Source organism: Lissotriton vulgaris, chromosome 3_1 (genome assembly GCF_964263255.1).
Source record: "Lissotriton vulgaris chromosome 3_1, aLisVul1.2, whole genome shotgun sequence".
Lineage (NCBI taxonomy): Eukaryota > Metazoa > Chordata > Amphibia > Caudata > Salamandridae > Lissotriton > Lissotriton vulgaris.
In genome coordinates, this window is record NC_141689.1 from 1353934782 (window position 1) to 1353950187 (window position 15406).

The window sequence follows — 15406 nt, forward strand, 5'->3', positions numbered from 1 at the left end:
GTCCCGGAGCTGCCGTGCCAAATGCTTCCCCACTTTGTTGCCCTGAGCGTAAGACAGGCGCCGTAGGCGCAGGAGGGTATATTCCGCTCGGTTATTATAGTGCGCCTTGAGCTTCCCTCGCACCGCAGCAAGAGGGCGAAGTGTCTTTCTAGAAGGATTCTGCTTATGCGCAGTTTCCAACGCGGTCAGCTCCGCCTCCAGCGCCTCCCGCTCCTCCTGACGAAGCCTATTCAGGGCGGAGTTCAAAGCAATGCACGTACCCCGTGTCGTCGCCTTGAAGGCGTCCCATTGGGTAAAGATCGAGGTGTCACCAACCTTGTTAAGCTCAAAGAACTCCCCAATGGCCGCCCTAAGCTTCTTGCAAGACTCCTCATCTCGCGTGAGGGATGCCGGGAAATACCATTTGCGATGAGGGGACGATTCAGGGGCCCAGACCAAGCACGTCGCCAGAAACTGAAAGTGGAAAAATTTTGCTATCTCGCAGGTCACCCTGTAAAGATTGGTGTACAAAAATATGGTCGAGACGAGAATATGTGTGGTGAACATGTGAATAAAACGTGTAGTCCCTAGTGTGGGGGTGGAGGGAGCGCCAGCTATCAATAAGGCCAAGACTCAACAAAGCATCGCGCAGCTCCGGGGAAAAGAGACCCGCCTCAGTCCTCTGTTGATGTGAACAGTCAAGACCTTTATCCCAAACCAGGTTGAAATCCCCCATCATAATCAACGCTCCCTCTCCAAAGTCCCCAATCACCTGCAGAAGAGTCTCAAGGAAGCCATGTTGCCCAGTATTTGGAGCATAGACCACCACCCACGTGCAGAGCTTACCCATGAGCATTCCCTTAACCATCAGCCACCTCCCCTCCTTGTCCCCCCGCACCCCCATAGGTTGAAATTGAAGGGTAGATCGGAACAAAAGTGCAACCCCACGGTGCTTAGTAGTGGCTGAGGACTTATAAATCAGAGGATACTGCCTGTGCTTAAGCCTGGATTCATCTTTGCGAGCCAAATGAGTCTCCTGCAGGCCCACCACATCTAGTTGATGATCTAAAATATATTTCCAAATTTTCTGACGCTTCTGAGGCGAGTTAAGGCCTTTAACGTTCCAGGAGCCTATCGTAACAGGCAACATCGAGACCAACCTACCCCCCCAACGCTTCCATTAGTGCAGCCCAACTCTAAAGACAAACCAAACATACCACTGCCATACCCAGGGCCCGATGTAGGTAAAATTGATTTACCGATTTCAAATTACCGAATTTTACCGATTCGGTAATTTAAAATCGGTAAATAAATGGGTCCGATATGTAGGTATTCCAGATGTGCTGGAATACCGAATCGGATGAATTCGGTATTTACCGATTCGGTAAATACCGAATCGGTAATGCCCATTCATTCCTATGGGCTTTGAAGCCCATAGGAATGAATGGGCATTACCGATTCGGTATTTACCGAATCGGTAAATACCGAATTTCTCAAGGGTGCAGGGGGTGTCACTTTGACACCCTCTGGCACCCCCAAAACAGGCACGGGTGCAATGTGGCAGGCATACCTGCCCAAAGGGCAGGTCTGCCTGTCACATGGCATAGGTGTGCATGCACACATGTGCATGCACACCGGAATCGGTATTTTACCATCAAATAGGATTTGATGGTAAAATACCGATTCGTTAAGGCTCCTGGGACTCTGAAGAGTCCCACCTACATATGGGTGGCTCCGAATCGGTAAAATTACCGAATCGGTATTTTACCGAATCGGTAACTTTACCGAATCGGTTAAGTTACCGATTCTGTATTTTACAGAATCGGTAACTTTACCGATTCGGTAAAGTTACCGATTCGGTAAAATAGTGCACCTACATGTCAAATCATGTATACCGATCGGTAACGGCCGAAAATACCGATTTTCGGCCGTTACCGACCGACCTACATCGGGCCCCAAGTCCCCATCCACCACCACCGGCATCTATCCCCAACAAGCCCACCGGAGCCCCCAGGAGCCTCAAGAACGAACCATAGAGAAAGAAAAGTAAAAAGTAGAAAAAGAACAATGAAAGTCGGACATGACCGTAAGGGTCGGGGGTAGAAGTCCCAGGTAATGCCCCCCCCCGATTCCAGGGTCGGGGTAACCCTCCATCGGAGATTTGTCCCACAGAGTACCTGAGCTGGTAGAGCCCCCCGGCTCCCGCGAGCTGCTGTTGAGGGGCTAAGCCGCCGAGGAGCTGTCCACTCGGCTCAATTCAGTCACCTGGGCCACCGAGGCCAAAGCATCTCCCCTTTCATTCTGGCTCGCTGACGGGGATGGCCCCTCCGCTGCGACCTGACGACCTACTCTCTGCCAAAGTGGGGATCGGGAACGGCGACGTCTTCTCGGTGAGGCGTTGGCGTCCGCCGACGCAGATGTTTCCTCCATTCCAAGCAAGTCCCTGGCGGCTGCTACTGTACGCACTTGTACCAGTCTATTTTGCCATCGGAAGATAAGCCGAAAGGGGTGACCCCAGGAGTAGGACACCCCGTGTTCCCTCAGGAAGGCCGTGACTGGGCGAAAGTCCCGTCGCTTTTGCAGGGTGGTGGCCGCCAGGTCTTAAAAAAGTTGGGGGCTGTGTCCACGAAAAAGCAAATTGTTAATGTCTCTCGCCTTCCGCAGGATCGTCTCTTTCAGCTGAAAGTCGTGGACACAAACCAAGATGTCGGGAGGCGGCGAGCGTGCGCCACGCGGCAGGCCCACCCGATGTACCCTGTCCAGCTTGACTTCATTGCGATCGTCCTCCGCCAAAATGTGCAGAAAGAGAGCCTCCACATATTCCCGCAGATTTCCACCGTCTCCATCCCAGGGCACCGCTCTAATCCGGATGTTATTGCGACGGGACCTGTTTTCCAGATCCTCGCAGTGGGTCTGGAGGTCCAGATTTTGCTCACGGAGCTGGAGCAGATCTTGCTGTAGCTGATGAACATCCCCACTGAGGCCCAAGTCATGGTCCTCTAGGGTAGCTACATGCTCGCCAATGCCGTCTACATCACAGCGGACTTCACAGAGGTCGGAGGCTAGTTGTGCTTTCAGTTCCGTGATGTCTATCTTAATGGAGGAGAAAAGCTCAATCAGGAAGGCCTTCGTGACCGGGCCGTCAGTGTCGTCTTTGGTCGTCGACTTGCTAGGGCCCGGGGGCGATCCAGATGCCCCCTTCCCGGGACCCTCCTTCCCCGGTTTATTAAGGCGAGTCCTCGTTGTCATGGCGCGACGCCCCAGTGCCGATGATGAGAGGCAAGATGGCACCACCTCTCTGATCGTTCGGTGATAGCACTGTCCAGCAAGGCCCCAGACAAGACGGCGCCTCCACGACCTCCACTCGGTGTTAACTGCCAGCTAGGTCACTGGAACCACAGGCGGGCTCGTCACAGCTCCAACGTGGGGGACTCGCACAGAAGGGCTTCACTCGATCACTCGCCAGAGTCCTGAGTCCCCTCCTGTGAAGAGTCGAAGCCGCCCAGACAAAGCCCCGTAGGCCGCTCCGAGGCAAGTGCGTCACTGAAGTAACACCGCGGCCAAGTCCGCCGTCCCGTGTCGTAGCTCGACAGGAGAAGGGACAAACCAGTGCAGGACGCCTCAGTAGACCCAGGAGAGTCAAAGCCAGGGCCGAAAAACGCCCCAAAACCGCTAAACAAAGCTATGAAGGGCTCGGGGTGCCGGAGGAGCTCGCAGGCACGTCTTACTCCGTCGCCATCTTGGCCACGCCCCCGTACAGATAACTTTTATAAATACTAGACATTGGGAGTCTGGCTGTTTGTGGTAAAACATGATGTACCTGCACAACACAAGAATCCTGCACACAATGTGACAGTTTTGCCTAGCACACTAGACCTAGCATGGGAACACTGAACAATTTTGCTGAATTTCTGCCATTTTCTCCCAATTCAAATATTGTTCTTTCATATATTGTGTGAGGATATGAATTTGTAGTGCATTGAACTCTGCGTCTCTTATTTATTTTCCACATTTTATATAAAAGTGACCATTGAAGATTGCACGGTAAAGTAGACTATTCCAAACATACAAAGGCTCTCCCCAGTGAATCAGCATATCACATTTCCCCGGAAGCTGAATATTTATAATGACTCAAGAAGGTGTCCACTATGATTGCCAGGTAACTTCTTGGCTGGACATTTAAATTTCCTATGCATATTATTCCAGGGGTCATCCATTATATTTGGTGTCAAAATATTCCTAAAGAAATGTAAATATGTATTTTCATTGCCACAAGCTCTGGAGTCAATTCTTTGTTTACTTAATGAAAAGATCATGGTGTGTTTATCTATTACTTTTCACTAGAATCATGAGTGACCATCAGTCTAGGTCAGGAATATCCAACCTAGGGCCATGAGGATCCATGTCAGATTTTCAAGATCAACACTTAGTGTGTCAATAACTTCCACTTAGACTCCTTTTTGGTAACTTAATCTTATGTGAATATCCAGAAAAGTTGCCATCAGTCCATCTCTACTACACTTAGGTTAGATAAAAGTATAGGTGATTTGTCATAATTTACTGTGTGTGTGGAGATTCTATGTCAGGACCGGAGGCTTCAGATTATGCTTTTCTCTCTTCGCTGTTTATTAACATCACATCGCACAGCAGCCAGAAAAGCATCAAACTTGAATTTTTTTTAGTATTCCCAACATAGGAATATCAGAAAACATTGCAATAACATCGTTTAATAACTACAAATTCCATGAGATTAACATTTAGGCAGTCCTTCTTTAGTGTCCATAAACCCCAATATAAGGCGTCCAACCAACGAACTCCTCCTCTTTCTTCGCTGCTTCGCAGCCAGTTAAGTGCTATTATCCCTCTCTTGCACTTTTATGTTTGTTGAGGTTTTTTGTGCTTTCTTCTGTTCTATTTGCACTGTTTGTTGCTTTGGGGGGCCTGTGGGGTTTTCTTCCCTTTCAGAGCCCCTTCCATCGCGGGGACGCCTTCGCCCCTTACGCGATGTCCCCGTGTATTCCACGGTGTTGAGTCACCGCTAGAGGGCGCCGTTGCGTCTCGCCTGCCCGCGCGCAGTTTTCGTCTCATTGATTGGAGCTGCGCTGGGGAGTCGACATCGCAGGTGCCCTGCTGCCGCCTAACCATGACGCCCTCTTGGGTTGTACTGTCCCGTGTTGAACGCCCCGGTGGGGTCTGTATAGTGGTTGTACCCACGTTGAAGCGTGCGGGCGATTTCAGCACCTTTTTTCTGCAACAGCTTCCGCTGGGGTGTTCCCCGCTCGAGCGCGCTGGGAGGCGGTGCGGCCCGGTCTCTGGAGAGAGGGTCGGCGCGCTGTAAAGGCTGGTGCTGCCTTTTAATTGTCTGGTTCCACCGGCCTACAACTTTTGCCAACCTTCGGTCGGCCCACACGTGGCAGTCTGTGTACGCCATCGGAACCCTCAGTTTCACTTTCTTATCTACTGCGTAGCGCCATGGCTGAGGGGTACTACGTCGAGGAGGAGGAGTCTCACCAATACCTCCAGGACGACGAGTTCTATGCGGCTGTGGACCAGTCGATTTACCGGTGTGTGCAGGAAATCGTTGGGCCTATGGAGAACAGACTTTCAGCCCGCATTGTCTTGGAATGTGCAAAGGTGGCACCGGCCCCAGGGGGTTCCCCCGCCAACGATCCTGGCCGTTACAAAAGGGGGGTTTTACCCATGCAGTCGCGGGGACCTGGGCGATTAAGTAGTAAGTGTAAAGAGGGGTCCCCACAAGGAGAAAATGTCATGTGTAACACGCACTAACATTGACTAACAAAACCATTAAACAGAAAATATGAATGGAGTTAATGACAAGTATTGTCCTTTATTTACAATACCGAATTTTAATCAATATAAAAGTTCATGTCAAATTAGGAGCCCCAGAGGGGGAGAAGGTGAAGGGGAAGGGGAAGGGAAGTGCTCAGGGCAGTGTCAGGTCAGAAAGGAATACACACAATCATAAAAGTTCATAAATTGTAACAATTTGCAATTCAAAATCAAAGCAAATCTAATACAACAACCCAGATTTTGGGCATCCACTTGAAAGCTAATATAATGTGGACATTCAACGGACACATGCACATTTGCAATTGATCAGGGGCATGTGCCGGAGGTCTGTGAAGAAAAGGCCGTCGACGTTTCGACCCCTAGCCGTAGGCTATGTCAAATCCTTATACGGGGTCTTCATCAGGACGTGTGCAGGAGAAGGGAGGGGGGGATGGCAGGGGCAATTTTTTCTCTAAGTTGGATTAGAGAACTTCAGCTGCAATTATATCGGACCCTCGGGTTACGGGCTGGACCAGTAGTTTAAAAGATACCACAGTACCCGAATCCAGGGAAAGGTTCAAGGCCACTTCTAAATTATTCGAGCGTACATCGGTGTCATCAGAGAGGGCGCAGATTAGTTGCAGTTAATTACCGCGTTGGAGCTGTTGTTGACAATTACGTCAATATGACCGTATCATTTCGCTTAGCAGCTCATCTGTTGACCCGCTCCGTAAATCTGCTCCGCAAAGTTGGAGACGCGTTGGAGCTGTTGTTGACAATTATGTCAATATGGCCGTATCAATTCGCTTGTCAGCTCGTCTGTTGTCGGCTCCGTGAAAACGGCTACGCGGAGTATGGCGAATTGATACGGCCATATTGACATAATTGTCAACAACAGCTCCAACGCGTCTCCAACTTTGCGGAGCAGATTTACGGAGCGGGTCAACAGATGAGCTGCTAAGCGAAATGATACGGTCATATTGACGTAATTGTCAACAACAGCTCCAACGCGGTAATTAACTGCAACTAATCTGCGCCCTCTCTGATGACACCGATGTACGCTCGAATAATTTAGAAGTGGCCTTGAACCTTTCCCTGGATTCGGGTACTGTGGTATCTTTTAAACTACTGGTCCAGCCCGTAACCCGAGGGTCCGATATAATTGCCGCTGAAGTTCTCTAATCCAACTTAGAGAAAAAATTGCCCCTGCCATCCCCCCCTCCCTTCTCCTGCACACGTCCTGATGAAGACCCCGTATAAGGATTTGACATAGCCTACGGCTAGAGGTCGAAACGTCGACGGCCTTTTCTTCACAGACCTCCGGCACATGCCCCTGATCAATTGCAAATGTGCATGTGTCCGTTGAATGTCCACATTATATTAGCTTTCAAGTGGATGCCCAAAATCTGGGTTGTTGTATTAGATTTGCTTTGATTTTGAATTGCAAATTGTTACAATTTATGAACTTTTATGATTGTGTGTATTCCTTTCTGACCTGACACTGCCCTGAGCACTTCCCTTCTCCTTCCCCTTCTCCCCCTCTGGGGCTTTTAATTAGACATGAACTTTTATATTGATTAAAATTCGGTATTGTAAATAAAGGACAATACTTGTCATTAACGATCCTGGCCAGCCTCCGGCGGCCAAAAAGTCATGTGGGGACGCGGGTCCCAGTGGTTCGCAAGGTGTGGACAAGGACGCTTTCGAGCGCCTACGCGACGCTTTCCTGGCTAAAGCGTCGGGGTCGACCCCCGAGGCGCCTCCGCCTCAGACACCTTCTACACCGGTGAACGTTGTCCCGGGCTCCCCGGGGGGGGCTTCCCCCGCGGATACGGACGACGACGACGAGGACTTCGGGCATGCTGGACCCGGACGAGATCATGCACCCGCGGTCAGCCGCCTGGGCGCCTGGTGATAAGGTGGCGCAGTTTGTGGGGGGCCGCCTCCGCAAGCCCTTGGAGAAGGAGGCGCACAGCTGTTTGAGGGGCGAATGCCCTCGCCCGACTTTGGAGGGGAAGGTGGCCATGACGCCGGAACTTGATGGGAAAATGGCCACCTTCATGGCGAAGTTCGTCAAGGACCCCCGGAAGGGGATCGACCGTTCCTGGCGCTCCTGCCAGGACAAGCTCTTGGACACCATTGGCCCCCTCACCAAGATTCTCGATATGGCCGAGGAAGCCAAGGTGTCGGGCAGCGCCATTTGCCCGGAAGTATTGTCCAATTGGGCGCAGCGGGTGGTTATCTTCTTGGGGGATGCCAACTGTGCCCTGTCGACCGAGCGGCGTCGGTCGCTACTGATAAAGTTGGATCCCAAGTTGGGCGATTTGGCTTCGTCGGAAGCTGGCACTGTCGCCCAAGGAGGATTCTTTGGTGAGCCATTCATTAAAGAACTGGGGAAGTTCGTTTCCACCTTCACCTCCCTGGATAAGGCCCAGTCGACCATCAAGCGGGTCTTCCACCAGCGTTTTTCCCGGGGGGCTGGTCGTGGTAGGGGCCTCACGACCGGCCGTGGTGGTCAGCAACAGCCCGGAAAAGGGCATGGCTCCGGCAGGGGAGGCTACAACTCCTCCGCGAATTATAACAACTTCTACCCCACCAGAGGCCAGCGTTTCAGAGGACGCGGAACCTTCCGGAACGACTCCGGCAGCAACAGTTCACACGGTGAGTGTTATTCCTGCAGATCAGGTGGTTATTGGGGGGAGGTTGGCGTGTTTCCCCCAGGCGTGGGAGGCTATTATGACGGACGCATGGGTCCTTCAAACCGTGCGGGGGTTCTGCATAGAGTTTTACGACCAGCCGTGCCAGGCGGAGCCTCCCCGGCCCATAACGTTTTCTCAATCGGACTCGCTCTTGATCGACGAAGAAGTCTCGGCGCTGCTGCGCAAGGGGGCTATTTGTCGAACAACGCGCCACCCCAGGGGTTTCCTGAGCAATATTTTTCTTGTGGAAAAAGTGGACGGGGGCAGACGACCAGTCATCAACCTCAGGGAGTTCAATGGCTGGGTGGTGTACAACCACTTCAAGATGGAGGGCATCCATCTTTTGAGGGACGTTTTGCTCCCGAACGACTGGATGGTCCGTCTGGACCTCAAGGATGCGTATCTGGTGGTTCCGATTTACCACCCGCATCGTCGTTTCCTTCAGTTTTGCTGGAAAGACATGGTGTTCGAGTTCAAGGCCCTTCCGTTCGGTCTTTCCTCGGCCCCTTGGTGCTTTACAAAAATTCTGCACCCGGCCATCGAAACCCTGCGGAGTCAGGGGATTCGGCTTATCGTCTATCTGGACGACATCTTGCTGTTGGGCCAGGACCCGAGCAAGTTGGCCGCCCATCTGTCTCAGACAGTCTCCCTGTTACAAGGTCTGGGGTTTATTGTCAACAGGGAGAAGTCGGTTTTCACCCCCGCCCAGCAAATGGTGTTTCTGGGCTTTGTGGTGGACTCGGTGAAATCGACTCTCAGTTTGCCGTCCAGAAAAATTGCCAAAATAAAGCATCTGCTTCGGCAAACTATCTCAAAATCGCACACCTCCCTCCGGCAGGTGGCCAGAGTAGTAGGCCTTCTCTCATCGTCCATTCAGGCGATATTCCCGGGCCCTCTTCACTATCGGGCCCTTCAGCGACTGAAAGCGCACCATTTGCGCAGAGGGCTATCCGACGATCACTTGATTCCCCTGTCGGTAGAGGTCAAAGAGGAAATGTCTTGGTGGCTAGCCCACATGGAGGCGTGGAACGGCCGCGCGATTTTCGGGTCCGTTCCGGACTTGGTGATAGAGTCCGACGCCAGCAGGTCTGGCTGGGGCGCCCGCTGCGGGGATTTCTCCACAGGCGGCGCTTGGTCGTCGGACGAACAGCGACTTCACATCAACTGCTTGGAACTTCTAGCAGGTTCGTTCGCCGTCCGTTGTTGGACGAGGGACTCGGTGAAGTCATGCGTCCTTCTGCGGATGGACAATGTCTCAGCAGTTCGGTATGTGAACCACATAGGGGGTCCGCGGTCAAGAGCCCTTGCGGACCTGGCGAAAGACTTTTGGGATTATTGTCTCGCTCATCAAGTCTCGGTTCAGGCGGAATACCTGCCGAGTCGGGCCAATCAGGTGGCGGATTGGCACTCGAGATATCTCCGAGACTCCAGCCTGTGGAAGCTGGATGTTCAAGTGTTCCGCTGGCTGGCGGCATGCTGGGGTCCGTTTTCCATAGACCTGTTTGCGTCCCGTCTGGACTTCCAGCTTCCGAGGTTCTTCAGCTGGAGACCGGATCCTTTGGCGGAAGCGACGGATGCGTTCCTCCAAGACTGGAGTCAGGAACGGCCATATGCCTTCCCGCCTTTCTCCATGATAGTACGGGCCGCGGCCCAGATTCGCCGTCAGATGGCGGACGTAGTGATGGTGATGCCCGTGTGGAGGTCGCAAGTGTGGTTTCCAGTTCTGCTGGAACTTTCCTGGGATTCTCCAATCCTACTCGCCCAGCTTCCTCGTCTTCTCCTCAGTCCAGACGGGGTCCCTCACCATCTCCTCCAGGGTTCTCTCCGCCTCATGTCATGGAGGCTTTCAGGCGACGTTGGTCGCTCCCTGACCTTTCGAACTCAGCTCAGCACTTTTTGTCCAAGGCCTGGGCAGGCAGCACTGCCAAGAGGTATAGATCGGCTTGGACCGGGTGGGTTCATTGGTGTCTTCGACGGGGTTTGGATCCCATGGTCGCAGGCCTCGTTCCTATCCTGAATTTTCTTGCAGAACTCTCTACCGCCGGCTTGGCTTACCGGACGATTAATACGATACGTTCTGCCATATCGGCGGCTCATGTGCAGATAGATGGAGCAGCGGTTGGCGAGCATCCCCTGGTATGTCGACTCCTTAGAGGAGTGCGTCTGGCTTTACCGCCGGAGCCACGATATTCCGTCCTGTGGGATGTTAACGTGGTGTTGAACCTTTTTCTTTCCTGGCAGCCTAACAAATATCTTTCCTTAAAAGAACTGTCAGCTAAACTGGCGATGCTCTTGTGCTTAGTATCTTGTCGCAGAGTGTCTCATGTGCGTGCCCTGGATGTCACGGCGAGAGCGTTCTCCCCGGATGGGGTGACCTTTACCGTGGGTCGACTCACGAAATCGGCTACGAGGTCTATTTCCTATCCGGCATTTGCAGATGCCCCCAAGTTGTGTGTGGTACAGTGTTTGAAAACCTATGAGGATGTTACAACGGAACTTCGCCCTCCGGGCGAACGGCAGTTGCTGATTGCGCTGCGCTAACCGCACAAGGCTGTCTCTTCCCTCACTATAGCCCAGTGGGTGCGTTGGGTAATGCAGGAAGCTGGTATTGATACGAGGCAGTTCGGAGCTCACTCAGCAAGGGGGGCCATGGCCTCAAAATCTTTTGCCCTTGGGGCACGGTTGGAAGACCTCATGCGCGCTGCGGATTGGTCTTCGGATTCCACCTTCAAAAGGTTCTATTTTAAGCCAGTGGTGGATATTGCTAGTTTGGTGGTGAGCAAGCTTTAAACAAGCATAATCTGAAGCCTCAGGTCCTGACATAGAATCGAAATTTGCCTAGCGTAGTAACGGTAAGTTTCAATTCTATTAAGGACACGGAGGCGAGGATTATCCCACCCATACCTCCTGCGGAGATCCCGCCCGTACTGGAGTAGGTAATCCTTTTTCCGACTTGCAGTATGGTTACTGTTTCTTGGGTTGCATGTCGATTGACTTGATACTCTGCTTTGTTGATTGGCCTTCATGCTTAGCGGTATGGCTTAGCTCACGCTGTTCTTTTTTCCGCCAGGGAATGATGGTGCGAAAAGAGATGCTTGAGACTTTGGCCTGACTCGCCACGAAGAAAGGGGAGGAGTTTGTTGGTTGGACGCCTTATATTGGGGTTTATGGACACTAAAGAAGGACTGCCTAAATGTTCATCTCATGGGATTTGTAGTTATTAAACGATGTTATTGCAATGTTTTCTGATATTCCTATGTTGGGAATACTAAAAGATTTTCACGTTTGATGCTTTTCTGGCTGCTGTGCGATGTGATGTTAATAAACAGCGAAGAGAGAAAAGCATAATCCTCGCCTCCGTGTCCTTAATAGAATTGAAACTTACCGTTACTACGCTAGGCAAATTTCGATTCCTCTTGCACTGAGAAAACTAAGTAATTGATGGAATGAAATCCATGTATGAATCTCAGCCACTTGTAAATAATAATTAACCAAACATAAAAAAACTGTACTAGTTCCTCCCACACCAAAAGAAACAGTCCTACCTGAACTGCTCGGCCGTGCCTCTCTTGTTATAGGATATGAGCAGCCTTAGGTATTCATTGAAGTGTTTGTATTAACATCTATTTTTTTCTTTTATACACTTAGCTTTCTAGATTTATGTTTGAGGGACGAGAAATAAAATTAGTTATGACATGTGCAGCATTCATCACCATGAATCCTGGTTATGCTGGAAGAACCGAATTACCTGATAATCTAAAAGCTCTCTTCAGACCCTTTGCGATGATGGTGCCCAACTACGCATTAATTGCAGAGGTAAATCACTGCCATACATATTAACCATTTTTATGCAATTGCTTAAACACTTGTAATTTCATTACTATATCTACAACATGAGAAAAACAGCCTAAATTATTTTTATTACACAGTCCTATGTCCTGAGAATAAACACTAGTTACAGTGATATCTCTTACTCTTACTCGTTGTTTATAAGTGATTAGAGTGTTTTTGGCAGTTCAGGGAGACTGGTACTTTTAATGCAAAGTAATCAAAGTGCAAGAATTTCCTTCTGTGAATTGGATAAGCAATGAAAATGTATGGGGAGTCATTTGTGCCCCTGAATATTTGGCAAAATTATGTGACTCAGGGGACTGATCATTAAAAAGAGGGAACAATCATTACTTACTTATTAAGTGCTGTATTATTAAGGTTAATTGGTGTAAGTCATTTTTTAGGTCGAGGAATAGCGATGACATGTTGTATCTCTCTGTGGGGCTTTGGCAAACTCATCCATTGCCATTAGCTTTCTGATGGATACATCTGACTGTGGATTCCTCACCTTATGAATATCCCCTGTGCCAGCATTCCGCAGAATGTTTTCCTAGCTCTCCACGCTGACGAGGACATCACAATGCCACGGCTCCGCACGCGACTCCGCATGATGTCACCTGAGTCATAAGAGAGCCTCGTCGGCGTGATGACGTCAGTTCCCTATTTTCCACACCGTGGACGCGTAACGGTTTTCTAGGAGTCTCCTTATTTTATCGTGTTGATTTGTAAACCTTCATCTTTTACTGTTGCTGTTGCGATGGCTGCGTTGAGGAAGTCTGGGTTTAAGCACTGTAGGGAGTGTGAGGGTCACATGTCGATCACTTACCCAGTGAAGATTGTCTATGGTGTTATCGTCGGATCACGACGTGGAAGACTGTTCCAGTTCCTGAAAGATGAACCCAAAGGCTCTTAAGGAACGGGATGCCAAGTTTTTTATGGCAAAGGCAAAGAAGGAAGGAAGAGGGCGTAAAAGGTCGAAGTCGTCGACTTCACATGCGTCAAAGTCATCTACTTCGCATGGGTTGAAGTCGAGAAAACACAAGAAGAAGAGGAGGCATGGTTCTCGGCACTGTTTGTCGAAGGGTAATGCTTTGAGGTCACCTTCGCCGGCTCCTTGACGTCGTCAAAAAGACCTGGTGTCTCCTTTGCTTTTGCCTTCTCTTCGGATGTCTCCTGAGCGATCTCCTTCACCAAAAGGCACTCCGGCGCAATCTCCGGCGCCAAGGGGTTCACCGGTTTCAGAAGGCTTACCAGTTCAGGATGATTCTTCATAGTTCACAAGACTGAATCTGTGGCTTCACCAGTGGATCAGGCTGTTCCGACATCGGAGGCTCCTCAGGTGGATGTTGGCTCGACTCCATATCCACAGTTTCCAACTCCAGGTTTGGATCCAACGCATTTTTTAAGTGCGTATGGAGTATTTACTAAGGCAGCCTTCCCCTCCGGAGCACCTTCGGGTCCCGTGGGTACGCTAGCCTTCAATTTGGGCGTGCCTCAGCACTATGCTCAGGCAACCTTCGTGCCTTTCATGCCGATGGTGCTGTCATGGCAGTTTCTGGCTCAGAGGTTTTTAACGTTGTATATGGAATCCCCGGCATCGTCTGGTGGGCCTTCCTTTTTTGCCTCGTACGGCGCAGATTCCACCTTCGGATCTTCCTTCGACGTCGGCTCCGGAGATGTCTGCTCCGTGTGTGGCGCTGCCAATGCCGCAACTGAGGTTTTGTTCAAGGAGAGGGGCTCAGAGACTGCTGGAGGAAGAGCAGTATCAGAGACAGGAGGTTGAAGAGGGTGAGTTAGAAGATTCTGTGGATGAATTTGAAGGAATTCAGGAGGCAAGTGGGCTGGACACTTGCTCTGAGTGGGAACTGTCTTCGTCAAGGGCTTCCCCACCTCAAGAGGTTGCTTCTTATCATTCTGTCATCAGAAAAGCGGCAGAGCTTTTGGACTTACAAATGCCTACTTCTGAGTATAAGCCGAATTTGCTTACTGAAGTATTACATTCACCTTCGTCAATTGTTGAGCCCTTGTTGCCTTTTAATGAGGCTTTAACTGTGCCTATTATGGACGTGTGGCGTAAACCTCTCTCTTCTCCTGCTGTATCCAAATCTGTAGCATTACTCTTCCTGTGTTCTATCCTCCCCCTCACCCTTCCAAGGAGGAAGAGAGACTTCACCGCCTGGATCCTAAAAGAGCGGTGAGCTTTTATTTGGACAGAACCAAGGACTTGCGATTGGACGATCAGCTCTTTGTGTGCTACGTTGGATGCATGAGGGGCAAGGCTGCGCACTAGCGCACTCTATCTAGGTGGATCATCTTGTGCATTAAGAATTGCTGTGCCCTGGCTGGTAAGGAGCCTCCTGAAGGTATTAGAGCTCATTCTGCCAGAGCCAAGTCGTCAACTTCTGCTTTGGCTAGAGGTGTACCTGTAGTGGACATTTGTAAGGCAGCGACTTGGGCCTCCCTCCACACTTTCGCAAAGCATTATTGCTTAGACTCCGAAATGAGGAGGGAAGGCCACTTTGCGTGCTCTGTCCTGCAGGACTTTTTGGTATAGAAGGGTAGACATCCTCCTCCGGGAGTGGGACTGCTGTGGGAATCTATTCATAAGGTGAGGAATCCACAGGCAGATGTATCCATCAGAAGACCAAGTTACTTACATTTGGTAACGCTATTTCTGATGGATACCGTATCTGCCTGTGGATTCCTCATTGACCCACCCTCCTCCCCGATGTCCACCCTTGTATACCTTAAAGGTGGCATTGTTTAACATGTTTATTTTACATTTGTTTCTTCAATTTGCATTTGTGTGGTTTATAGGAAATGCTTTTTCTCTATGGGTTTGAATTTGATTTGGATTTTGAAAGCGCGTAGCTACCCGTGGACGTCCCAGCGCTGTGACTCATCAGACTAGATCCAGGGCGGGGTGATTCAGGGGAACAGCCAGGTTTTCAATAGCTTACGGAAGACTAATAGATTAGTTTCCCTCCGGATGTTGAGAGGGAGGGCATTCCATAATTTAGGAGCATTGTATGAGAAGAGACGACCCCCTGACCACGCTCTTTTGATTCTGGGGACGCTAGCCAAGGAAAGGATGTTGGATCTCAGCT

The 15406-nt window shown here is 50.5% G+C and overlaps 1 protein-coding gene across 1 annotated transcript in view; it reads left to right on the top strand.

The window, feature by feature from the left end:
- Nucleotides 1-15406, top strand: part of DNAH6 (dynein axonemal heavy chain 6) — a 2460712-nt gene that overhangs the window by 1008258 nt on the left and 1437048 nt on the right. The window contains exon 31 of the mRNA XM_086961829.1: nt 12117-12284. Coding sequence (XP_086817955.1) covers nt 12117-12284 — 168 coding nt within the window. The remainder of the gene's footprint in view (nt 1-12116; nt 12285-15406) is intronic.